The 27,691-nt window shown below is 43.5% G+C and overlaps 1 protein-coding gene across 1 annotated transcript; it reads right to left on the bottom strand.

The window, feature by feature from the left end:
* Window positions 1-203: 203 nt before the first annotated feature.
* On the bottom strand, window positions 204-25,317 carry ENTPD6 (ectonucleoside triphosphate diphosphohydrolase 6). The gene is made up of 14 exons (XM_072140685.1): window positions 25,159-25,317; window positions 22,991-23,226; window positions 20,178-20,254; window positions 18,317-18,460; window positions 14,509-14,584; window positions 13,673-13,708; window positions 10,997-11,085; window positions 10,653-10,732; window positions 9,518-9,582; window positions 7,757-7,858; window positions 4,701-4,841; window positions 4,549-4,605; window positions 4,037-4,149; window positions 204-2,242 (listed from the first exon to the last, which is right to left on the bottom strand). The coding sequence occupies exons 1-14, from the start codon at window positions 25,164-25,166 to the stop codon at window positions 2,156-2,158; spliced, it is 1,311 nt and encodes a 436-aa protein (XP_071996786.1). The 5' UTR covers window positions 25,167-25,317; the 3' UTR covers window positions 204-2,155.
* Window positions 25,318-27,691: the final 2,374 nt, after the last annotated feature.

Raw genomic sequence — 27,691 nt, 5'->3', positions numbered from 1 at the left:
CAACCGATACCACAGATAAATGCTGATCACAGGATACAGAAAAGATGGAAAACATTTCAAAAGCTCCTTATCTTTCTGAGGTGTAAATGCTGTGACACATTCTGATTGGATTCTGACACAAGTGTGTAACCACCAGGAAATTGCTTAAAACCCCCGACCCCATGGAGACCATTTTTTAAAGGAATGAAAGAAAAACACTACCCTTCAAATTAGAAAACTACATTTTTATTAAATAGAACATTTACATATCTACAAAAATGTATGTTCATAATAACCAGTTAATAATTTAAAACATTGTACCCCACAAAAACAGGACAGTGCATTAAAGTTATTCACGATAAACCTGCCCATGAGAAGCAAAATGTAACTAGGTCAGTAATGTTTCCAGAGTTGTATTAGATGCTTGGTGAGGTAGGAGATGGTCATCGATAATGGCCACTGCTGGACTTTTTTTTTTAAAGGTTTTTGAAGGGGTTGGCAACTTTACCGAATGCTTTTTGGTGTGTGTGTGTGTGTTGGATAATTTAGCAATGTACAACTATTAAAAGTTTTGCACCACTTTCTTGACATGTAAAGTGAAGCCTCCACGGTCACCATTTCAAACTGTTTTAAAACAAACAAGACGTCCGCAGATGAAGGGTCATGTGATCTTATCTGTCCATGAGCAATCGCCCTGCTAGGAGCTTAATCTTAGTCTTGAATTCTATCATAAGGTCCTGGCAGGGCGTTTGCTCATGGATATTTAGAGATCACAAGACCCTCCATCTGCAGCCATTTATGGTCAGGAATGTCTAGCTGATGAGGCAAGTGACAAGAGGCTTCACTTTACATATTAAGAGAGCAGTGTAAAACTTAGATATATAGAATTTTATCTATATGTTAGTAAATTGCCCTATATTCTTCTCCCACATTTACACACACATTACAAACATGAGGAAACACAGCCAACCCCTTTATGATGGCATGGCAGCAACTACCCGAATTAGCATGAGAAGTAAAGGAAGTGAGCCCAGGTGAAGTACACGGTTATTGTACATCCACAGAGGGAGTAGATGTGCGTTTTGGCTTTATATAGTACCTATTGACCTGAATAGGAAGCACATGTTCCCTTTTGTTGTATGCAAGGGAAGAAATTGCTCAGTAAAAACTATGTATGTATAAGCAGCTACATTACTCCAAATCATTTATGTTGCAACTGATGTTTTATAAAGCATCATTGTTCTACACAATGCGAGGAGTTCCTGCGTCCCCATGGAACTGAAAATATTATAGAAGTACAGCGTGCTCATCTTGTTGGAGCAGTGTACAATCCATGAAACGGGGCCTCCACATGGTACAAGTTGCACAGATGGAGAACGTTTGGGTAAATAAGCCCCAAGAGGCGCGACTAGCCACAAGCCATAGTTTCAAGACAGTCTCTGGTGTTGAAACCACAGCAAGATGGGGCAGGATAAGCCTCCATCACAAACAATGGAAGGAAAATGTAAATGAACAATTGTAAATCAGTAATATTACTGCATCTTTAAGACGAGCTATTTTTTATCCATTAAGGAATTTCACACACTAATAAAGTATAAAACAACCAAAACTAAAGTATCTTTACTACCCAGGCTTCTCCTAGTATTGCTGCTACCACTTCATTTTACACATTGGTTTGAGAGAACTCAAGATTCAGCTAATTACGGTCTATTGACGACAGGAAGTAATAGAAGTAAAGTGAGAGGATGGACTAGGTCTGTTCACATTAATCAGATTTTAAGGAAACCATAACTTCATTTTAAGGAACACAAGATCGATGATGTACAGAGATGGTGACTTACTATATGCGCGCAAAGATTTACTGCATCAGAGGAATAAAAATCACAGCTTTGGTGGAACAAGAAGTTAATATCTGAGCTCAATATCAGGACAGTGCAACCTGATAAGTAGAATTACATACATAAAAAAGAATAGAGTTAGAGGATTCCCCATGTTATATACATGAAGTACAATCTAGAGGTCTTAGGTTTCAATCAACATTAGGCAAGATAAATAATATAATCACCCCCAGCACCGCATCATATGGCACATAGTATGGCAAGGTCTCTGAGAAAATCAGAAACAGTTCAAGTATTTTGCACCTTCCCCTATATTTCTTCACATTGATCAAATAGTTCTAGACATGGCTCTTCATCACGTCCATGTAATAAAACGTAGCACCTAGGGCCCAGCTGGTCTCAGCATCATTGATCTTCTTAACAAGCTGAGGAGACAAAACAGTATAAAGATATGGACTTACTAAGTGTTATCATAGTCACGTCCATGTAATAAAACGTAGCACCTAGGGCCCAGCTGGTCTCAGCATCATTGATCTTCTTAACAAGCTGAGGAGACAAAACAGTATAAAGATATGGACTTACTAAGTGTTATCATAGAAGCCAAGAAAGGATATACGATACTGAAAGATGTGCCTGACAGGTCCTTCTGAAGACAAGCCATTCCAAAAGCAACATGTCTACACAAGTGTATCAAAACCAGGGCTTGGTGATGCACCTTGCACACATGTCAATTACCAAGATGCTCCAACATCTTAGTAATTCTAATGCAGCACTCATGCTCCGGAATTGCAATCTAAGGGAGGTCCGGACAGGGCTAGATATCAGCTATAACCTCCAATAGTATTTTGACACAGGTTATGGTAAATATCGCTGGCCAAGACATCCCCCCCCCTCTTCTGGCACGACTCATTCGGCATGCTGAAGAGGAGGAGGGGGTGAGCCCCTCTCCATAGGAAACGGTGCCGCATGCTCTATCTTTTCCCTGTGTACGGTATGGTTCCGCCGTCACTGGGTTTGCCTTTACTGTCTATGGGGACGTATATCTGGCTTCTGTCTGAATGGAGCCTAAAAATGGCACTCCAGGCAGCTGGCCCCACTGTGTTTTGCCAAATACGGGCATTCCCAGGGTTATGTACAAGATACGTTCTGTTGGTTTGTTCTCAAGTTGAAATTGTATGCAAGTTGGAATAAGTAAATTTGGCAGAGTTCACATTGGGAAAAGGGCCGTTTGTAATTTGGGGTCGTCTGTAAGTCGGGTGTTCTTAAGTGGGATACTGTCTGCACCTTGTCACTGATGGTATTATATGACACTCTCTTCAGAGCAGTGGTGGCGAACCTGTGGCATGGGTGCCAGAAGTGGCACTCGGACCCATTTCTGTGGGCACTCAGGCCATTGCCCTAGTTCACAAAATATGACCACCTGCAGTCCCAGGCAACTTAAGTGCTGCTGCCTTCAATGCTATTTTAAAGCCACACTTCATTGTCTGTTTGGAACTGCAGGGAAAGTGAGAAGGTGTTGACAGAACTGCAATATCTTTGGAGGTCCTCCTGCTGGACCAACCATTCTTCCTCTACAGTGAGACCCTGGAGAGAAGCTACAATGAGAGTCTGAATTTGCCCTCCTTCTTTCAATTGTATCGGTGGCCTCAAGAGGCTGATACGATTGAAAGATGTGGAAGAACGGGTAGCAATAAGTTACTGTTTAAAAAGCCATGTAGGAACTTCAAGGTAAATAAGTGGATTTAGCTTGTAGTTTGGGCACTCGGTCTCTAAAAGGTTCACCATTTTTTCGCTCAGTCTCAATGCCATCAATTTTAACAATGAAATCAAATCAAAGTGTGTACAAAATATGTACTCCACCAGAATGAAAAAAGGAAGCAGGACCAAACTTAAAGGAAATCTACCATCAGCACAAGACATCAGGGCACTTCCTTATAAGAAAATTACCACAGTCAGTGCCTGGATCTAGATTTGTTATCCATGGCCTCCTTCCTTCTAAAAATCATAATTTAAAATTATGCTAATGAGCCAAAATGGCTCTGGGGGACAAAATACAATCTCATGGTAGCAGAGGAAGTGTAAGAAGATGACCACAGTCAGTGTATCTGGATCCATGAGTATGTGCCCCGGGTTTATCATGATGGATTTTGATGGCAGCATTTCTTTAAATAAAGGTAAAAAAATGGTGAAGGTCTTAAGGGAAGAAATGGAAATGTTACCTTAAGTTGTTTGTCTTTTGGAAAACCAAGATCTTGTAGCAGGTGCGTGATATACGTGAGATCCATACAGAGGTAAGGATTGCTGCCCGCTGTCTTTTCTATACTTGTACATTCTGAATGTTCATGGAGAAAAAAGGCAAAGTTTGGTTTTTATTGACATTTATAAACATCAAACTATAAATACCTGATACAAACATCAGATAAACAAGTCCAAACTTTAGTGTCACAGATTATGTCATAGATTATAGATAAAATTAATCCTTCTGTACTAAACTTCTGTTACCCAATGCCTCTTAACAAGCGGCAGTGACGTTGCTCCTATTAATTCAGAACACAGAGGAGCCACAGATTAGGGAATGGGTAACATACAGGTTATATTGAGATTTCACCTTTGCTATACTGAAAGTGGTAATATCAGCCACAGGTTGGCCATGCTAAAGATAAGAAATTCTAGACTATGCTTGTTTTCCCAAAATAGTGTAAGTCTTGTGTATGTAAGAAATCTTCCTTACCTTTTATGGCCGCTGTCTCAAAGTCACTGACTTTCAAAAAGCCACCAACAACTGGATCTAAACAGAAAGAAAATATATACAGAATGTATGGATCAGATCTCAACCTCGCTACACATTTTTCTAACATAAATAAACTCTGCGCTGTCACATACCTATCAAGTGTGAGTCCTCGGCTCGGTCAAAGTAATAAGAAAAGGCATAAAAGTTCAGAGTTGACGCTTCGTTTGCGCGATTTACTTTACCACTCAGCATCTTCGCTACACTGTCACTGCACGACTGATACAAGGATTTTACTACACAAAAATAAAAGACAAAATGATGGTTAAATGTGAGCAAGACCACATTCATAATGATGACAGGAAAGGTCATTAAAAGGGAACCTGTCATCAGAAATTGGCCTAATAAACCAGTACCAGTATGTTGTCAAGCAGTGGAACAGCTTCTAGATCGTGTTTCTTTTATGAACCAGCTTGGTGGCATCATCCAGAAAATCTACTTAGAAGTTTGATGTACAAAGTCAAGGAGGTGGAGAGTTTAAAGTTGAAGTCAAGCATTGTACACCACCTCCCATGTGATTGACCTTGTGTATCGGACTTCAGATCAATGATGTCCCAGGACGCAGAGCCATTAATTACAATGAAAGGGGCATTTTAACCCCTTAAGGACGGAGGGTTTTTCGGCTCATTTGTCGCTCTCCAACTTCAAAAATCCCTAACTTTTTCATTTTTACGTGTACAGACCTGTGTGAGGGCTTATTTTGTGCGTAACAAATTTTACTTTCCCGTAATGTTATTTATTTTAACATGCCGTGTACTGCGAAGCTGAAAAAAAATTCCAAATGTGGAAAAATTTAAAAAAACACGCACGTGCATCACGTTCTTGTGGGCTCAGTTTTTACGACTTTCACTCTTCGCTCCAAATAACACGCCTACTTTATTCTTTGGTTCAGTGCGATCGCGGTGATACCAAATTTATACAGGTTTTATTGTGTTTTAATACATTTTCAAAAATTAAACGAATGTGTACAAAAAAGAAAAAAATTTTTTTGCCATCTGACGCTAATAACTTTTTCATACTTTGGTGCACGGAGATGTGCGAGGGGTCATTTTTTGCGAAATGAAGCGACGTTTTTATTGCTACCATTTTGAGGTCTGTGCGACATTTTCATCATTTTTTATGTTATGTAAAAAGGTGTAAAAGTCGCATTTCGGACATTTGGGCGCCATTTCCCGCCTCGGAGGTCACCGCCTCCCGTAACCGTTTTTATATTTTGATAGATCGGGCATTTTGGGACGCGGCAATACCTAATATGTTTGATTTTTACTGTTTATTATGTTTTATATCAGTTCTAGGGAAAGGGGGGTGATTTGAATTTTTAATATTTTATTAATTTTTTTTATTTTTTAAACTTTTTTTTTTTCACTATCTTTTAGACCATCTAGGGTACATTAACCCTAGATGGTCAGATCGCTCCTACCATATACTGCAATACTTCTTTATTGCAATATATGGCATTTTTGCAGCACATTCATTACAATGAGCCACTGGCTCATTGTAACGAATCTGCAGATGCCAGATAGTCTCTGGTCAAAAGAAGACACGAGGCTACCATGGCAACCGATCGCCGCCCCCCCGATGACGTTCGGGGGCGTGGCGATCGAAAAAGAGATGGCGGCGCCTGCGCGCCGCCGTCTTTTAGATGCCGCCGGTGATTTTGCCGGCGGCAAGGGAGGGGTTAATAGCCGCGATCGGTGCAAGCACCGACCGCGGTTATTAGCGGTGGGGGTTTTATGCAATATGCAAAAACCCCCACCTTTGTATGAAGAGGACTCAGCCCGTGAGCCCTCTTCATACATCCCTTATACCTCTGCGCCGTAGAGCTACGGCGCAGAGCGTTAAGGGGTTAAGGCAGGGAAAGCCGACTTTAATGTTAAACTCTCCGCCTCCTTGACTTCATAAAACCAATTCTGGATGAGGTCACCCCACCAGGCCATGAAAGAAACAATCTAGAAGCTGCTCAGCTGCTTGACAACATACTGCTAGTGGTTTATTAGGCCAATTTCTGATGACAGGATCCATTTAAGACTGGACGTCCAGCACCCCATAAAGACAGCACAGCACAGGGTGAAAACAATATGCTAATTAAAACCTAACTTTTAATGATACAGCCTATTGTTTTCACCCTGTGCTGGTTTAAAATTATTATTGGTGGAAGCTGGAGTCCCCGGACACTACCAGGGGGACACTTGGTATTATTGACAGGCATTTATTTTGGTCTGGCTTGATTTGTGACACCCCATAAAGACGACATGAACACGACTTCCACCTCACATGAGAGCGATGTCACTTACATTCATAACACGACCCGTTTTCAGTTCAGACTTAATGTGAACAGGGCAGAACTACTACTGTATAAATGTCTGCAAATGTGCACAGCAGTGAAGAAATTGCATGATTTGTCTGGAATCTATTTAAACAGCTGATCAGCTAAGGATAAGTGATCAATAAGAAATTCCTTGAATACCCCTTTACAGGGAATGTATCATGAAGAACTGCTCTTTCGGGGTGACAGGTCCTGCACCTTACTTGTCAGGATGGACATCACTAGTAGGCGAGCAATTCAAAGAATGTCCCATAGAAATTGTTTAATGAGAATGTCCCTTTTTCCAGTTCTCACTGTTACACGGGCCCTGGTGTTTCTCCTATCAGAACAGAAACCTACAGCAATCAGTTCTGGCAAGGCAAAATCTTACTTCTAAAGTTTTCCTCTCATCAGAACTGGTACGACTGGGCTAACTAGTTATACATTGCTAGAGGGAAGACCAGAGGAACTGTGCAATAATGTTATAGGGAATATGATCTCGCACAGTAATTTCTTGATGATCAGGTCAGGACCGGTGACAGATGCTCTTAAACTGGTTGTCTAGAATTAGAAAAACATGGCCACTTTTTCTAGTTTCATGAAAAAAAAAACCCAACTATTTTTCTGGTCCTAAACCAACCCTTAAAAGGCGTTTTCTGGCCAAATTTTAGTGCCAGGAGTCACAAACGGATGGTCTCTAACAGCTACATTTAGGTTCTGCAGGCTTGGACCCCTGTTAGGGGTACAGCTGGCAGCCATCCCAAAACAGCTCATTGGTGTGTGGACCAGGCATCAACCACACTGACCAGTTACTCATTGGATACACCTCCAAGAGAATATACATACCATCACTCTGCCCCTTTACTTTGTATGTTATTCCTGCATGGATGAACTCTGTGACAAATCCTGGAGTTATACAAGGTGTTACTAACACTCCTCCCGATCCCACTGTGGTAAAAAAAAAAAAATCATCATAGTTATTATTATGTTATAGGAACTGCTGCCTCCCCATGTTAAACTGCAGACCAGTGTGGCGCATGTTATGTCAACTGTGGGGTGAGTCGCTAGTTAAATATTAGGAAAAGTGACTGCCCAGGGCAAACTGACTGGTGGTCTATCCTCAGGAAAAGGCTCCTGCACCAAGAGACACAGGGCGGCTGAATGAGCTTGTTAAGACAACATTTAGGGGGAGATTTATCAGATGTATCCGAGGTAAAACTGTTCTAGTCGTATGTGTATGACCAGCACAAGGCTGCGTTCACACGTTTCAAAATACCAAGTGTGAATTCGTCCCAAACCTGGCTTTATATGTCCGAAATCAGCTTATTCACAAATTCAGCTCCTACATCTGAATGAATGAGGCCATGGCAAAAACAGTTCCTTCTGTATTAGAGACATCAACTAACAACAACAACAAGCAGTGAAGACTGACTTTGGTGCAGATTTTAAAAGTAAGTACAAGCAGTCCCCAACCTTTAGGGAAACTCATCAGGTTTTCACCTTTAAACCAAAAGACAGGTTCCCACAGAAGCCTCAATAAGGTGCCAATATTGCGGAAATCACTTATAAAAGTTACTGGCACCTTGCCAGGAGACTATGACAAGGATCCCTCTGCCCACAGTGACCTCTGGTAAAGTTATTTGGACGCTGGAAAATGTGCTGAACTTTATCCCCAGGCTGCAGTGGTCAACATAAGAGTCATGGAAGGTGTCTGCAATGACGTTTTATAGTTAATCCCTGTTCCCATGACAACCCCCAGGAAATCTAATTGATGCAGTGACAATCAAAATTATTTGCTTGGGAGTTACACTTACAAAATATACCTTTTCTGACTTGCATACAAATTCCACTTCAAAACCCGTAGTTTGGCGACAGTGTACATACAAATTGTTCAGTCTGGTATTCCTAATCTCTAGTCTTGGGCATGCTAAAATCTGATAATGTAAGTAATAGCGCTTGTAATTGTACAGCTCAAACTGCTCAGACATTATTGTATTTGTCTTTAAAGGAAACCTACCACTTGATCCCGGCCGAAATGACCTCCTCACACCACCCTCTCGGCTCTTTACCACTGACCCCAGGGCATATTTTGTATAGGGACACAAACCGATAGTTTAGGCAAAAAAGTATTTTATAATCTATAGAAATGCGGCTTTGGCGTCACACTGGCAATTCCACGCACCTCCGATATTTAACTATGCACCCCCCATCTTCGTTGTGTTCCTCCTCCTTGGACCGAGAGCCGGTGACGTCACTCGGCACTTCTCGCGCATGAGCAGTCACTGAATCTCCTCCATGACTAAGGACGCGTGAAACACGTTGGAATTTTTGATGTCTTCCCATGTCTTTTAAAATGAATTGAAGAAAGGTTTTTAATGCTGCAATTCTGGATTTGAGCTGGATCGCTTCTTTCGTTCCACTGAATCTTGCGCAGCCTGCCGCGACACATTGCAGCTGTGCGAGATTCACTGCCTGCATGTCCGAGAAGTGCTGACAGGGTGGTGTGACGAGGTCATTTTGGCCGGGATAAAGTGGTAGGTTTCCTATAAACACTTCACATGTACAGTTTTACAAGGGGTGTTATAATCGTACTTCTTAAAAACTTACATGGTTTTCCCTCAGTGCCTCCCATAATTTGCAGTCTGGCAGACATCAATCCGAGTCCAAGGTAACTTCAGAAGTCAAGAGAACGAAAAATAAAATTAGACATTCAGACATTATAAAACCATACACAAGTACATTGGAAAACATTTTTTTGCAGGGTGCCAATTTTTTGTATAATTTATAATGATTTTACCAAAATTGTCAAAGGCAATTCTCCCTTTAAAAACAAATAGAAAGATGCCCATTTTGTGCAGCTCGGCCTTTTCTTTCCAAAGTTATGTCATGCTAGACTCCAGCTCCTGCTTTCACAAGTTTACATTTTCACCCTCTTTTGGCCATAACTGATTTGGGGAGATGTAACAATCTCTATACACCAGAAAATTGGAGTATTTTACACCTGAAATGCTGTGTACCACATTTAAGGTTTGAAACCATTTTTAGGCCATTTTGTGACTCATCCGAAAATTGGCGTGTACTGAGTAATGAGGAAGGGGGGGGGGGGGTGGTCAGAAAACCCGCGCACCAATATTGTGGTGCAGCAAACCACGACTCCCCAGTCTGCAGCAGATTAGAAGTAGGCAGTTCTCTGCTGCGCCAGATTAATCATTGTGTCTGATGCTGGATGATTAAGGCCCTACACATTAATACATCTCCCCCATTATGTAATACTTGTCTAAAACACACAATGGGGGATTATACTTTGGTAGGCTTGTTTTCTTTTGGTCTAATCTCTGCCACTTTCCAGCGCCAAAAAAGTAAAACAAAAAAAAAAAAAAAACACAGTAATCGGAGTTTCCACAACACGAAAACCTCACCCCTTTTCGGAGCAGAGTCTGTGGACAACAGGCGATGAGACCGCCACAAAAAAGGCGGAAACCCCATATTAAATGTCCCCCACTAAAGAAAACCAGTTTTCTGTGCAAGCAGAGAAAGAATTCTGACACAGTTTATTTAGTAAATCTCCCCTAGTCTTCATATGACAACCATCTTCCCTTATTTTCCCAATTATCATGATACGGACTGAGGTACCTGCACCAATAGATGGCCTACATTTACAGAGAGTGATGGGAGAAGTAACAGGGAATGAATTATTTCCAAAGCCACCTGTAATAACACAATGGATCTGCTTGTCACTTACCTGTGTGAATAAAGGTGAAATGTGCGGTTAAACAGCTGAAAGTTGGTAATGTATCCAGCTGGAGCTCCAGTAAATGTGGTCTGTACAGGAGACAAAAATGTCACTGCCATAAATGTATGTTATTACACAAATATTCCAGAGCCCAATCCCAATTGTAGTAAAGTGCTATATATGTGAAATATGAAAATAATACATATACATTTTTTGCAGGTTTAAACAGAAAAGACAATAATAATAAATAATAATAATCATAACAATAGCCAGACTATTCTTTATATAAAATGGTCACCTAAATAAATCGTAAGAGGCATCTCTCTGCAATATGCCATTTTGACAAGCTCTACCTTTTCATATGGATAAAAAGTAATTTGTGTTGATCCGCCCCCAAGATCCAGCATTCCAGCCAATGTCGCAGCAGTATTTGTTAAGCTCCCTGTTAGAATAATAAACAAATACAAAATATAGTAAAACTTCACATGAGCAACAAGAAAAAGGTGACAAAGATGAGATTTATATACAGCCGGGCATACCCATTAAATACCCTTTAAATTTAAAGAGAACCTGTCAGCAGGAATGCCATTTTTAGCAGGTAACAGGTTCCAATAGCCTATTCTGTTCTGATTTGAAAGATGCCTTGGTCAGCATTCTGAATAATTTCAGTACTTTATATACCTGGCTCCCTGCCGATAAAGTGTGGTAAGTTGGAAGGGAAACTGCAGCCTGTGTCTCCCAAGCTCCTTACCCCCTCCACACTTCCTGTCAGGTGCTTTGAGCAAGAAGGGAGAGGGAGGAGGATGGGGTGGAGGAGAGGAAGAATGTATAAGGAGACACAGCCACACACAGGCTGCAGCTGCACCTCCCCCGGGACTCACCTCATGCTGCTGGCAGGGAGCCAGGTAATGTGAATTATTACATGTCACCAGCTAAAAATGACATTCCTGGTGACAAGTTCGCTTTAAAGGGCCAAACGTGGACACGGACAGAGTTTCTTTCTCATAAAACATTAAAAGGGAACCAATCCTCTTCAGGTACAGGATCCCCAAAGACAAGGTATTATATGCTATGCTAAAAACTGGTTAGAGTTTGTTTAATATAAAAGGTTGAGATATATACACTCACCAGCCACTTTATTAGGTACACCTGTCCAACTGCTCGTTAACACTTAATTTCTAATCAGCCAATCATATGGCGGCAACTCAGTGCATTTAGGCATGTAGACATGGTCAAGACAATCTCCTGCAGTTCAAACCGAGCATCAGTATGGGGAAGAAAGGTGATTTGAGTGCCTTTGAACGTGGCATGGTTGTTGGTGCCAGAAGGGCTGGTCTGAGTATTTCAGAAACTGCTCATCTACTGGGATTTTCACGCACAACCATCTCTAGGGTTTACAGAGAATGGCCAGAAAAAGAAAAAACATCCAGTGAGCGGCAGTTCTGTGGGCGGAAATGCCTTGTTGATGCCAGAGGTCAGAGGAGAATGGGCAGACTGGTTCGAGCTGATAGAAAGGCAACAGTGATTCAAATCGCAACCCGTTACAACCAAGGTAGGCAGAAGAGCATCTCTGAACGCACAGTACGTCGAACTTTGAGGCAGATGGGCTACAGCAGCAGAAGACCACACCGGGTGCCATTCCTTTCAGCTAAGAACAGGAAACTGAGGCTACAATTTGCACAAGCTCATCGAAATTGGACAGTAGAAGATTGGAAAAACGTTGCCTGGTCTGATGAGTCTCGATTTCTGCTGCGACATTCGGATGGTAGGGTCAGAATTTGGCGTCAACAACATGAAAGCATGGATCCATCCTGCCTTGTATCAACGGTTCAGGCTGGTGGTGGTGGTGTCATGGTGTGGGGAATATTTTCTTGGCACTCTTTGGGCCCCTTGGTACCAATTGAGCATCGTTGCAACGCCACAGCCTACCTGAGTATTGTTGCTGACCATGTCCATCCCTTTATGAGCACAATGTACCCTGTAACATCTGATGGCTACTTTCAGCAGGATAATGCGCCATGTCATAAAGCTGGAATCATCTCAGACTGGTTTCTTGAACATGACAATGAGATCACTGTACTCAAATGGCCTCCACAGTCACCAGATCTCAATCCAATAGAGCATCTTTGGGATGTGGTGGAACGGGAGATTCGCATCATGGATGTGCAGCCGACAAATCTGCGGCAACTGTGTGATGCCATCATGTCAATATGGACCAAAATCTCTGAGGAGCTTCCAGCACCTTGTTGAATCTATGCCATGAAGAATTGAGGCAGTTCTGAAGGCAAAAGGGGGTCCAACCCATTACTAGCATGGTGTACCTAATAAAGTGGCCTGTGAGTGTATATATATACACCGTCACATTTACAATCACACCTCCTATGATGTAAGACTATTTTTGAGTTGAAGTTTTCACCCAGTGGTTTCCAATTATTTGCCAAAAAAATACGCAGTTTCAGACTCGCTGAAGGAGAAATAGTCTCCCTCATCCCCCCTCCCTCATGCTGTAGGCGCAGCACAAGCCAGACTGCGCACTTGCAGACTCAGGGCATTTTGCATATATTTTAAGATGACTTTGGGAACAGAACAAGAGTTTTAGACATGAGGAAAACAATTTAGGGATGGTTGCACGGATTTCTAATTGCACCTTTTTTTAATTAGATGCACCGTTTTGGGCTTTATAGTACCATGGTTCTGGTGTGATATTATATATAAGAATCTCATCTTTCAGATCACATCTGGTTTATGATTCCGTAATCTACAGACGGACATTTATCTTATATTAAATATGACACCAAAAGTGCGTTTCTAGAGAACCAAAGATAAGGGCATCTGAAGTCATGATCCCCCTGTAACCTCTAAAGTTGACCAATCTCAGGCAAACAATTACTCTTTTCTACTTTTTATAGGTAAACTGATGAGATTTCACACAAAAAAAAGTTAATTTAAGAAGGAACATTTCGTCCCCTAACTAAAGAAAATGTATTAAAAGGTAAATTCTTACAATAAAAGCATGCAGCAATGCCTACCTGTTAGAAAGTTAACAGTTATCCAAGCAAATATTCCTGGAAAATAAAAATTTACTTGTTGATTAACAGGACATTGGATATTTTTTGTGAAAGATCATTATTACAGATTGATTTTCAATGATCAGATTGGCAAGTCCTAGACCAGTGATGGCAAACCTTTTAGACACCGAGTGTCCAAACTACAACCAAAACCCGCATATTTTTTGCAAAGTGCCAATGCGAAAATTTAAGCAGTAACTTATTACTAACTGCTCTTTCACAGGAATAAATTGTATTGGCACCTGTGGACACCAATACAGGCAGTCCCCGGGTTACATACAAGATAGGGTCTGGAGGTTTGTTCTTAAGTTGAATTTGTATGTAAGTCGAAACTGTATATTTTATAATGGAAGTTCTAGACAATTTTTTTTCTTTTGCCCCAGTGACAATTGGAGTTTCAAAATTTTTGGTGTAAATGGACCAAGAATTATCAATAAAGCTTCATTACAGACACCTTACAGCTGATCATTGCAGTCTGGAACTATAGTAAAGCATCCAGAGAGCTTCACCAGAGGTCACAGTGGGCAGAGGGGTCCGTCTGTAACTATGGGTTGTCTGTAAGTCGGGTGTCCTTAAGTAGGGGACCGCCTGTACAGTAGAAAGAAGGAGAAAAATTTTGGATTATAATGTAGCTTCCTTCAAGGGTCCTGGGCTGCCTGGGACCGAAATAGGGCTTGAGTCCTGTCTGGCAAACTCTGCGCTGAGGTGATGGCGAGGGTGCCCATAGAGAGGGCTCTGAGTGCCTCTCCTGGCACCCGTGCCATAGGTTCGCCACCACTGTCCTAGACCCTTCTTACCTTCATCTGTACCATCCATAATAGAGACACTTTCTTTTCCAACAAGGAACGGAGATGACTGGAAAATGTTCTTCACCTACAATGTATGGAGAAAGACGAAAATCAAGATTTTTTTGCTCAGTTTCATATTTACTTACTCTTAGGATATCAGTATGTATTGTGCATACATTTATTCTATGCACAATACAAAGGGGTTGTGAGGGATCTGACTTGATTATTGTGAGGGTACTGAATTGATTTTAATGGCTATGGTTATTGTCCATTTGCACTCGGTCCCTAACTGTAGTCCAGCACGATGGCTCCAGTCATCTCTGGTCTCTATAAAGAGGATCAGAAGTGATGTCACATGAGGAAAAAATAAAAAGTTACCAATTGCCAACAACCCCTTTAAATGCACCAAGTGCAGTCCAGGTTTTGCTTCAAAAAGTGCAACAACAAAACCTGACTAAGTGTCCTTGAAATAGATTTACTGGGAGATATTTATCATAATGCAGGAGCGTTGGCGCAAAATGAAATCCCCAGGGCCGGCTCCAGGTTTTAGTGGGCCCCTGGGCGACAGAGCCCTAGTGGGCCCCTATATGGGCCGCCCTCCAGTAGTCACACTGCTCCCCCCCCCTCCCCCTGTGTACACACTGCTCCCCCCCCCCTCCCCCTGTGTACACACTGCTCCCCCCCCCCTCCCCCTGTGTACACACTGCTCCCCCCCCTCCCCCTGTGTACACACTGCTCCCCCCCCCTCCCCCTGTGTACACACTGCTCCCCCCCCCTCCCCCTGTGTACACACTGCTCCCCCCCCTCCCCCTGTGTACACACTGCTCCCCCCCCTCCCCCTGTGTACACACTGCTCCCCCCCCTCCCCCTGTGTACACACTGCTCCCCCCCCTCCCCCTGTGTACACACTGCTCCCCCCCCCTCCCCCTGTGTACACACTGCTCCCCCCCCCTCCCCCTGTGTACACACTGCTCCCCCCCCCTCCCCCTGTGTACACACTGCTCCCCCCCCCTCCCCCTGTGTACACACTGCTCCCCCCCCCTCCCCCTGTGTACACACTGCTCCCCCCCCCTCCCCCTGTGTACACACTGCTCCCCCCCCCTCCCCCTGTGTACACACTGCTCCCCCCCCCTCCCCCTGTGTACACACTGCTCCCCCCCCCTCCCCCTGTGTACACACTGCTCCCCCCCCCTCCCCCTGTGTACACACTGCTCCCCCCCCCTCCCCCTGTGTACACACTGCTCCCCCCCCCTCCCCCTGTGTACACACTGCTCCCCCCCCCTCCCCCTGTGTACACACTGCTCCCCCCCCTCCCCCTGTGTACACACTGCTCCCCCCCCCCTCCCCCTGTGTACACACTGCTCCCCCCCCCTCCCCCTGTGTACACACTGCTCCCCCCCCTCCCCCTGTGTACACACTGCTCCCCCCCCTCCCCCTGTGTACACACTGCTCCCCCCCCTCCCCCTGTGTACACACTGCTCCCCCCCCTCCCCCTGTGTACACACTGCTCCCCCCCCTCCCCCTGTGTACACACTGCTCCCCCCCCTCCCCTGTGTACACACTGCTCCCCCCCCCTCCCCCTGTATACACACTGCTCCCCCCCCCTCCCCCTGTATACACACTGCTCCCCCCCCCTCCCCCTGTATACACACTGCTCCCCCCCCTCCCCCTGTATACACACTGCTCCCCCCCCCTCCCCCTGTATACACACTGCTCCCCCCCCCCTGTATACACACTGCTCCCCCCCTCCCCCTGTATACACACTGCTCCCCCCCTCCCCCTGTATACACACTGCTCCCCCCCTCCCCCTGTATACACACTGCTCCCCCCCCCTCCCCCTGTATACACACTGCTCCCCCCCCCCTCCCCCTGTATACACACTGCTCCCCCCCCCCTGTATACACACTGCTCCCCCCTCCCCCTGTATACACACTGCTCCCCCCCCCCTCCCCCTGTATACACACTGCTCCCCCCCTCCCCCTGTATACACACTGCTCCCCCCCTCCCCCTGTATACACACTGCTCCCCCCCCCTCCCCCTGTATACACACTGCTCCCCCCCCCTCCCCCTGTATACACACTGCTCCCCCCCCCTCCCCCTGTATACACACTGCTCCCCCCCCCTCCCCCTGTATACACACTGCTCCCCCCCCCCTCCCCCTGTATACACACTGCTCCCCCCCCCTCCCCCTGTATACACACTGCTCCCCCCTCCCCCTGTATACACACTGCTCCCCCCTCCCCCTGTATACACACTGCTCCCCCCTCCCCCTGTATACACACTGCTCCCCCCTCCCCCTGTATACACACTGCTCCCCCCTCCCCCTGTATACACACTGCCCCCCCCCTCCTCCTGTATACACACTGCCCCCCCCCCTCCTCCTGTATACACACTGCCCCCCCCTCCTCCTGTATACACACTGCCCCCCCCTCCTCCTGTATACACACTGCCCCCCCCCTCCTCCTGTATACACACTGCCCCCCCTCCTCCTCCTGTAAACACACTGACCCCCTCCCTGGCCCCTGTCATGTCTCCCCCTCACCTGATGCAGCTCTCTCCGTGTTGTTACTGCTTTCCCCGGCATGTCATGTGACCATGACATCAAAGGTCCTTCAGCAGTGAGTGCAAATGCTCTCATCGCGATCTGTGTCCGGAGGACACAGATCGCAATGAGAGTGGAAAGGAATCTCCCGGGCAGCGGGGCAGATGTCCTGCTGACCCGGGGAGATCCGTGGGTCCGGGTGGGCCCCTCCAGTACCCCGGGGCCCCGGCACTTGCCCGGGTTAGCCGGGGGCTGGCGCCGGGCCTGGAAATCCCCACCCCTGCGGATACATCAGGCCTGGCTGATAATCCCAAACTGCTGGCGGTTTGCTAGTAATTAAGATTATTTCAGGGCTTGTAACCAAAAAATACAAAAAAACTTGTTTAAAAGTCCTGATACATGTCCTCCGCCGACTATAAATTTATTCATTGTTAAAGGGGTTGTCCCATCTGAGCAAGTTAAGCCCTATCCACAGGAGAGTGCTTAACTTGCTGATCGGTGGGGGTCTCCGTGATGGGACCCCCACAGATCACGAGAACTTACTTGCCAATCACTGTCAACTCCATAAAGATAAACAGGTAAACAGGGGAGCCCCGCAGCTCCGGTCATCTCAGTGTGCAACAGGGGTACATCAGTGCCCCATTCTCGTGAGATGTGGTGGTCTCCATCCCCTAGACCCCCACCGATCAGCAAGTTAGGGCCTAACTTGCTACAATGGGACAACCCCTTTAAAAGAAATGTATCGCCAGGATGAAGGATTGTAAAATAAGCACACTTTCCTGCTGGTGTGTGCCCCCTCTGGTTGGATCTGCTTTTGTTTAAGCCTCTCGAGACTTTTTTTTTTTTTTTTTTTTTTTACAAAAAACAAATCTTTCAAAATTATGCAAATGAGTCTGAAGGTTTCAGGCTCAATAGGTGTTAATGGCACCTGGAGCCCCTTAGGCTTACTTGCATAATTTTTTAAGCCTTTTTTTCCTTAAAAACAAGGGCATAGGAAGCTTACAAAAGATCAGATGCTGCCAGAGGGGGCACACACCAGTATGTCAGTGTGCTTGGTTTACAATTCTTCATCCTGGTGGCAGATGTCCTTTAAGTCATTGTACTTTATTCAGGAGATAGAAATGCAATTCCTAAATAATTCATCCCATAGAAGAAGAAACACACACAGTGACTAATGCTTCTCTGCTCCAGCTATGGAGGTCATGAATGAAGGACTCAAGACTTAGAACACTTGAAAATTGCTTTCCCAATCTAGACAAGCCCTTTCAATGTTACCGTGTCCAGTAGTTTCTGTGCTTTCTCTTCAGGTAAAAGGCGTAATCCCGCTGTAGCTTTGAGGATGAGAGGAGTGGATTTCCGGAGGTGTTCAGGGATCTCTTTAAGTGCAATATCTAGCAGCTCTTTTATTCCAGGAGCACACTGAGAGCAAGAGAGTAAAAGGCAATGGATGCATTCATTATATTATATGAAAGGGCTTGTCCACCTTCAACTAATAATTGTCATTGTTTGTGTAATGAAAAGTTATACAATTTTACCAAATACCTCACCGTTTTCTTGTTGTCATTCAACAGGAAGCCTCATTGCTTACTTCCTGTGGATAGGACCGATCCCTGGTCAAGTGATGTCACCAGGTGCACAGCTCATTAGATCACACAACTCTGATCAATGTAGCAAACCATGCACATATTTGACATTGCATGACCAGGGACTGGCGTTTATCCACAGGAAGTAAACAATGTAGCTTCCTGTTGAATGACAGCAAGCAGAGATCTAGAAAATAGGAAACAGTAACTGATACAGAAATTATATTGGAAAATTGTCTAAAATATAAAATTATTTTCTGAAAGTGGACAAACCTTTTGAGGTATTTGGGGTACTACAATACTTTAGCATTGTACCTCCTACTTTTTAAAATACCATGCTGGGAATTCTTGACTTAAACCTTCTCCCAAAAAACATATTACAGAAGTCATGTGTCCTACTAATAGTAAATAGCCTGTGCATTATACTTTAATAGGGTTACTGTATATGGTTTCCTCAACAACTAGAACACCAGCATCTACTGGAGATATACAGTCACAGGCTGTAACTTGAGGGACATCTCAGGAGATTTGATCAGTGAAGGTCTTGGAGCTAAAAACAGAGCAAACTGTACAACCCCAGTAGAGTATCAAATTATGGTTCATACTTCTGCATAAAACATGACAAAGGACCAGTGTGTACAAGTCTAGCAAAAGTCTGAGTGTGACAAAATACAGCACAATATTGTGAACCAAGTGTAGTCATTGAAGTTTCATTAATCTGCTGCATGGGGAAAACCTGATCCCTGTATACTGGACTAGTGTTCTGGCCAACAATGGTCAATGATTATTGTATCGATAGGAGGCAGGTCGGATATTTTCATGCATCTATTAGATAAAAGTTTTGTTTATGACTTTGTGATCTTATGAGAAACCAGTCCTTTGCACGGATAAGTGACTGTGACCGGACTATTTGCAGAAATCTTACATAATATCTATACAAACAAGTTCTGTTCCAGGATATAGGCAAGAGGCAATGATTTATAACCAAATCCCATGACATTTAACAAGTGCACATCTAAGGCAGCAAATAATAAGATTTGCTTTGGCACTTTCCCTTCACTATAGGAATAAGATGCTTTGATCAATTTCTAAAAAGATTTTTCACAAATTCCAATAATCAGGTGTCTCACATGTAAATGTGAAAATCTCACATATGTAATAGCTTGAGGATGGGAAAAAGATTTATACTCCTGGCTAAGAATGCATGTTACGAGTATAATGAAGTCTGAACAGTAACGTAAAAGGGTATGCCCATTGCAGGAAATAAATGTTTGTGTAAATTCCTCATGGTTTTCTATATCTCTGCTTGCTGTCCTTCTATAGAAAGCTTCTATGTTTATTTCCATAGGACAGAAATGGTCACACAGGTTCTCGGCCGTGCACCTGTGTGACCATGGTCAGATTTCTGTCCACTGGAAGTTAACCTTAAAGCTTGGTACAAAAACTTACACTGAAAAGAAAAAATATAATTTTTCATCATGCAACAAAATAACAGTCATTTGCCAAAACGATAACACCCCTGTAAGAAACCTTGCTGCACACTCTGCACTTACCTTGTCTGGATTATCAGCATACTCAGACAGTCCTGGCTTAATAGCTTTAAAGAGCTCATGCTCCAGATGAGGGGCCCCTGAATAATAGACAAAACACCCATCACAATGATGCATCATATTCCCATTATGGAGGCAGTGGTCACCAATAAATAGCAAGACTGTCACCCAAGTGCAATGTACGAAATGCTTAGGAGATTGATTTTTTTTTAATAACATAGTATTAGCATGTTCATTTTATTTTAAATATTTTATCACAAAGCTAGTACAACAAGACAAATTACTGCATAACACACCTAGATAATGGTCCTGGTAACGCCATGGGTACCCCCCTGCTGTAGCCAAGTACAACAAACCTGTACCGGCAAAGATATAAAGAGGAGAAGAAGAGCGGAAAGAACAGGCCATGTTTTAATGATCCATTAGGTGGGTCTGGGCATCACGGACTATATTGATAGTGACATACTCCCTTCAGGCCTTGAATTGGAAATGTATGGTCCATATAAAATATCTATGGGATACCCACATTATATAGCAAATATGCGATTGTTAAGAAGAGGCGGCCGCATGTATGTGACGCTCTATTGTATTTTATGGGAGTTGTCAAACACCCATCTGTTACTGCATGGGTCATACAATTGGAAAATGTCACCCTCAGTAAAGGTTGTAAACATCTGTGATAAGGGATATGGATGCTCTAATTCCCCCACTCCCAAAAATAAACTAATAATTTAAATAAAACATTTCCAATTGGGGTCCAGTATAGTTAAGTGAACCCACCTTCCACATGTTTTGCAACCCAGGTGTCTGCCATAGTCTGAACAGGGGTGAGGGGGAACTGGGGTGTTAGAACACACTAGCTGTAATTATTTTATTCCAAAAACATTCACCTATTAACACTGTATATGCCTAGAAGTTATTTTTATGTATTACTGAAAATTTCATACTAATTCTCGGCTAAAAATACAACTCAAAAATGGTAAAAGGAGTATTACTGCCCCCTGGGAAAAATGTTAGTGCGGCCTCTGCTTTGACATATTGTCTTTGCTAATCATTGTGATCATAAATAATCTTCTATTAATGACATACATCATAAAAATCTAAATAGAAAACGTGACTACTTCATAACATCAGTGAAACATGTCTTTTCCATGTCATCGCCTATGATTCAGTGTGTACTAATGTAGATATACTTGGCTCGCTGAATTCCTGTCTATAAGCTTTAACCCATTTCTAGAGTTTAATTAAATGTGAACAGTGACTAAAGATTTAATATTAGTGCAATCAGCCCTTCTGAAATGTATCACAACTGGACTCCTGGTATGGTTATGTATTACACAAACTACAGGACCTAAAGGAAACCTGTCAAGATGATTTGTGACACTAATCCAAGTATAGGTCCTTATGTACCTATTGTTTATACTTACCTAGAGATGAATCTCATAAGGTGTATAGCGCTCCCAGTTTACAAATGGATTAATAAAGGAGCAAGCTGTTACTGCAGAGCAGGATGTTTCAACCCTTTTTCCCAGTGCCTGCACATTGCCTCAGTGATACCGGGGTTGTACATTTCCCCTTATTAAAGCCGTGTACTATGCACGGAACGACCGCACAGGCGCAGAGAGCTCTGGACCAAGTTAAACACAACTTTTTTTAAATGATTGTATTGAAATATAATAGGGCCCGAAACCCTAAGGACCTGTGGGCAATAACGTGCCCCAAATCATCCTGACTGGTTCCCTTTAAGTTATCCGCTTTCCACAGAGTAGGGAATAACTAATCAGTAGGGAAGTTAGCGCAAGCACCTACTGACCACAACACAGGGTTCAGTTCTCCAAAATAAATAATCCGTTCATTCTCTGGGCCATTAGTTTGAGGCCTGCACGCTTTCCCTACTATTGCTCACTTAGATAATCCTTATTCCCATTTTGAAAATCCAATTGTCACAGGGATAGGATTGTGACACACACAAACCTAAAGAACCTATCTTGTACCTAACTTGGGGACTGCCTGTACGTGCTTACGAGTTACTTATTTGAACCACGGAAACTTTCATACTCCTCCTTTTCTAAAAAAAAAAAAAAAATACTCCTCTTAGCATTTATGAGGAGTATTATTACACTTCTGGACAAATGTTAGTGCAATGTTATAGAATGTGAAAAATAATAAAGCATTTTTGAAGAAATCGTCTCCATGCTTTCCACAGATCACCTCCTTACAAACTCTTGGCCTGTAGTACCAAGTAAATTGTACTAAGGTGATCTAGACAACAAAGCCTCCTATAGCCTTATCTAGGAGGTAATTCAGTTAGAGAGTGGCGCCATTACTCTAGATAGCCCCCATTGAAACACCAATCTATTACTGAATAAGCTTTAGAAGTCAATATATACATACAATTGGTTTTCTCAAACATAAGCTACTTAACCATGACAATTGTACTAGCCAATAATAAATTATTCATGCAATGTAAATCCTCCTCTTTTGCATGGGGGACACCTTTTTGACACGGTGTATAAAAGTGTGCACAAGGATAATAAATAGAGAATCTTTAGATAACCACAATGTTGGTATCTGTGTAATCTTTCGAGCAGCTCATATACATTGAACTCTGACCCAACGTCACATCAGATATGAGCCCATTGCAGTCCCAAAAATGTTGTTTTAAGACAACATGCAAACCCGAGATTCATGAACCACGCACTTCTGTACCCAACAACTACAGCTTAAAAGCTTTGTCAGACAGCGGAGCCCTAGCAATCAGTCTCTCATCCAGTCCGCAGAGCCTTGGCGTGCCTTACTGCCTGTACATTACTTACCAGAAGATGTTTTACTGAACTTGTAAACGTGCACTCGAGTGCCTGTGCTCCCAGCATCAAACATTATTCCATAGAAGATTTCATCTGAAGCAGGTGCCCTCTCAAGTCCATATCCGCTCTTTAGCTCTGTATGTGTACTAGGATTCCATCGGTGGTAGCTGATATAGAGCGTGATACACAATACCACAAACAGCAGGAATGGAAGCTTTGGGATTTTCATGACTGATGTTTCAGAACTGCAAAACAAATAAAAGTTTTATTCAAGAATGTTATAGACAACACATAACCTGCCGAAGGAAGACAACAAAGATACAACAGCATGCAAGCAGGGAAGACAAGCTTGCAGCCGCACATACGCCCCCCCATAGACGGCAATGGCCGCACAGAGTGATACTGTGACGCTCAGGTGGTCCATACAGGGGGAAGAGATAGGACATGTCCCATCTTTCCCTGGGTGTAGGGCCAGTACACTGCATTTCTGTGAAGTGGGGACGGCTACTTGTAGATGGAAAATTCGCACCTTCTTAGCATATTTTCTGTATTTTAAACATAGAAGAAGACAGGAAAAGGAAAATGGCAAGAAAAATCATCATTTAGTCCTCACACAAATGTATGCCTATTTCAGTCATGAATTTGGCTATAACTGTATGTGTGCGTATGTCACCACATCTGCGCCATATCCATATAAAATACACGGGTTGGCAAATGATGTTACAAGCTTGCTCAACCCCCAAATCCCTGGATACTCCACAATATAAACTGCAGCATACAGTGTACAAACGAAGGCAACACATATTTTAAATGTTCCCATAGGCTTCTATGGGGTGTATAGAATGGAAACACAAGAGAAAATAGGAGATGCTCTATATATTTTTAGCTTTCACTCACGGTGCAGAAGGCAATACGGCCATTTAAATGGATGCCCATATTGCTTAGCTGTAGCTTAAATTTCTAAGGCGTTATTCCATGAATAACTTTTTTCTATGTGGTCTGGATAGAGTGTAAACATCTGGTCCAGGCTCTGTCTTATGGATCTCAAAGAAAAGTGCCCAGGTGTATGGAGTACTAGTGGTGTATGACCAATCAGTTCTAAATTATTACTTATAGAAGATATCCACCCACAAAAGTGAATATATCACAACTGGGGCATGATCACCAGTTGTCTATTCACATTAGGGAACCTGTAGGTCATCCACTATCACGATCTCTATGGGGTTCCAGCAGTCAGACTTCTAGTGATGCGACACTCATCTGCTATTCTGTGTATAGTAAATAAGGAACATTAGCGGAACAACCCATTTAAAGGGAACCTGTCACCACTGTTTGCAAAAATGTAGTCTTTGGCAGGTTCCCATAGAGCCCTTATAGCATAAGGACGCCTTTTATCACCTAAAAAAAAATCTCTGCTCACAAAAGGGTAAAATCAACAGATTCTCTGCCTGGTAACCAGGCTGAGAATCCAGGGAGTCGAAGTGGGGTTTGTACATACACCCACCTCCACCCACTGCGACTCGCTGGGTTCAACTCATCCTGAACAGCAACTCACTGCAGTAAATGAGGTAGCACCTTTGGTTTAGGTGGGCTGGATGTGCCCGACAGATTCCCTTTAATGTCTACACCAAAGACTCCCAAATCAAAACCCTCAAAATCTGATCTAAAAAACACAGCATTCTATCCGCAGCCAAAAACCGAGGCTAATCCTGGGCGGTTTCTGCTCTTTTATCATATTGTATTACCAGGACTGAGGATTTTTTAATAGAAGGATTTCCAAAAATATAAAATGCAGAGGAACAAGATCAGGAGCGCAGCTCTATCCATAATGAGCTGTTCCATTCACTGAATGGAATCAGAAATCTTACAATGGATAAATACACAGTATATTAGGAAGTCACAAAAACTAAAACTTCAATGAAATTCCCAAAAGCAGAAGCAAACCAACAGTAAACGTAACGTACAGGACACATATGGGGAATCTATACTGGTCCCACACATATTACAGGAGAAAATACTGCTTGGCTCTTCAGATAGGCGATGGGGAATAATGTTAAATGAAACCTGTGTGGAGCAGGATCGCTCAGCATTCGCCGCTACAAGTGTCTGACACTAGGTCAGTGTTCACACCTCAGGACTTCTATGGTGGACTGGCGGCTCTTGCTACCACAACTTACCTGCTCATAGTCAGAAGCCATAGAAGTGTCCGCTGCCGGCCGCGGTCCCTGTCACCGCCGAAAAGCTCCACATCACTGCCGGTAATCTACTACGTCATCGCGACGCGTCAGGAGGAGGGGCCGTAACCGGAGCGGCTGCTCTGATAGGCTGGAGAATATGCAGGAATGCTTAAAAGAAGGTCACATGGGCGGACAAGGAAGTGGGCGGGCCTGTAGTTTGCGTCACTTAAACATGGAAAGAGTTATGCATTGAGTTTAGCCATTGAAGACATGTAAACTAAAGCTTGTCACTTTTCTACAATTCCCTCTTTATGCAAATCTCTGTTCACTTATGTAAAAAGATGCTCCAAAGAAATGAAAATGAGCAGTGAATAGTCATCTTTTTCCAGAGATGAGTCAGGATGAAGGAGAAGCGTCACTGTATATGCCTGTATCACCAAAACAAAATCCTGATACAATTTAATAATTAAATTCTCTTATTCCAAGCCATGGTGCTAGCTGTTATACAACCCAAGATCTAGGCATCTACAGCAACCCTCCCCTTCCAGCTTCTCCATCTGACCGGAGGGGATTTGTTAGGGTATATCTGTTATCTGTATAGGTAAACAGGTGTGTTTTCACATAAGAGGGAATTCTTAAACAAGAACATGTTATACCCTACATGAGGTCGCTGATAGTGGGATAAAACCTGGTGTCAGTGTCCCTTTAATGGACATCTACCATCAGATTAGCTGATGGTAGATGACGGATGATTATTACTTACCACCACGTCTCTGTGTGTACCAAGCTTTATTTCCTATAACTTTAACATGGCCGAATAAATTTATAACATATGCAAATTAGCCTATGGTGATCTCCAGAGCACCATCAGGCTCCAACGTAATATAATTGATCACATCCTAGGGCGGTGCAAGAAAGTGACGTCACTGTCTCTCTTTTCAAATGACGTGCTGGGTAGCAACTCAACAACACAAGGAGTGTGAAAATCTTGCTCCGGACAACATTCCCTGCTCTGTTGGCTTGTTGCCCAACGCAAGATTTTAAAAGATAACCAGTGGCGTCACCAGCTCTCAAAATGCGTCAAGCACTGCCTCGGGGCATGAATAAATTATATTATTGTGGAGCCTGATGGCACAGGCTAATTTGCATATTTTATCAACTTGGCACACTTGGTACACATGGGAAGGGGGAGGTAAGTAATAGTCATCCTCTAAATGTGGATATGGAAAAAATTTAATTAATAAAAATCCCCTCTAATAAGTTATTTAACCTTGAGCCAAAAAAAAGATCTTTTCTCATGAATTATATTTATATATTTTAGCAATATTACCACTTTTACCAAGCAGTCTGCGCCAGTATTCTGGTGTGAACTGCACAGAAATACATGTGCAAACTACTTGTTGTCAGGCTTCAGGGGTAGTGGACCCCCTGGACCAGTGCAGGCGATGACACAAGCCGACACCTGGGACCTGAATCTAAGTGGCACCCGGCTTTCTCTAGAGCTCGCCACAAAGCGGGTTGGACTTGCTGCAGCGTGGTACCACTAGGTTGTTCCACAGGTGCAACTTTGTTCGCGGTGGCAGCCAAGATGTGGTACAGAGTCAGAAGGCAGGTTCATGGTCGGGGACAGGCAGGAGGTCAAGACAGGCAGAAAAGTTCAGGGTCAGAGACAGAGCAGAAGGGCAGGCAGCGGAGGAGCGTAAATGGGAACAGGTCCAGGGTCACAATGGGAGGTCAATACACAGGAATATCGCAAGGGTATTAGCTTTCTCTTAGGCATATAGCACGAAGATCCGGCGGGGAATGGTGGGAAGAGCCGGCTTTTAACTAATACTGGGAAGCGCCCAGCCGCAATCAGCGGTGCGCTGACCCTTTAAATTCATAAGCACCTGCACGCGCACTGGGAAGCCCGGAGCTGGCACTGCAGAGAGGTTCACGGGTGCGCTGGCGACCCGGGATGTGGGTTGCAGGAGCACCCGTGACACTTGTACGTATTTATGAATTGTTTTTTTTTGCCAGCTGCTCATTGTAAAATTCCAGAGTGTGGGTGCGGATTCTCTAAGCAGACACTTCATGATTCATCTGTTCTATGAGATGCTATGTGCTGACAATGTGCTTAGATTATCAGGGTCCAGGTTTATCTACACTTTCGTTTAGCTTCTAAATATTCTACTAGTATCTGGTTTCTGACACAGAAAAAGAGAGATGAGACGCTGCTAACCATTGAAGCTATTGACTATACTATCAAAGGTCATCGGTAATGGTCAGACTTCTGGGAACCTCACTGATCATGAGAATAAGATCCCTGTTCATCTGGAGAACAAGGGTCCTATTCTCACTAATGGGTGGAGCAGCAAGATGAGCATGTATCTTATCTCTCCTTTCAATAATATGGGAGTGTCGGAAATTGTGGAGCACAGTACTTAGCTATCTTTAAAGCTTTCATTGACAGTAAGTGGTTTTATGGCATGCTGGAAGGGGAATTCTTAAAGTTTGCTTCCGTTAGCCTAATGGTTTTTTCGTGGAAATCAGG

This window comes from Engystomops pustulosus, chromosome 3 (genome assembly GCF_040894005.1).
Source record: "Engystomops pustulosus chromosome 3, aEngPut4.maternal, whole genome shotgun sequence".
NCBI lineage: Eukaryota > Metazoa > Chordata > Amphibia > Anura > Leptodactylidae > Engystomops > Engystomops pustulosus.
This window is presented reverse-complemented; position numbering and strand designations above follow the sequence as displayed.

Bases quoted from the DNA above. Each gene is read 5' to 3' on its own strand.
- ENTPD6 (XM_072140685.1), bottom strand. The intron at 11,086-13,672 runs GTAGGCATTGCT...TTATTCTAACAG, and splicing joins AACTGTTAACTTTCTAACAG to GGAGCTTAACAAATACTGCT. The intron at 10,733-10,996 runs GTAGAGCTTGTC...TCTCCTGTACAG, and splicing joins CTTTTTATCCATATGAAAAG to ACCACATTTACTGGAGCTCC.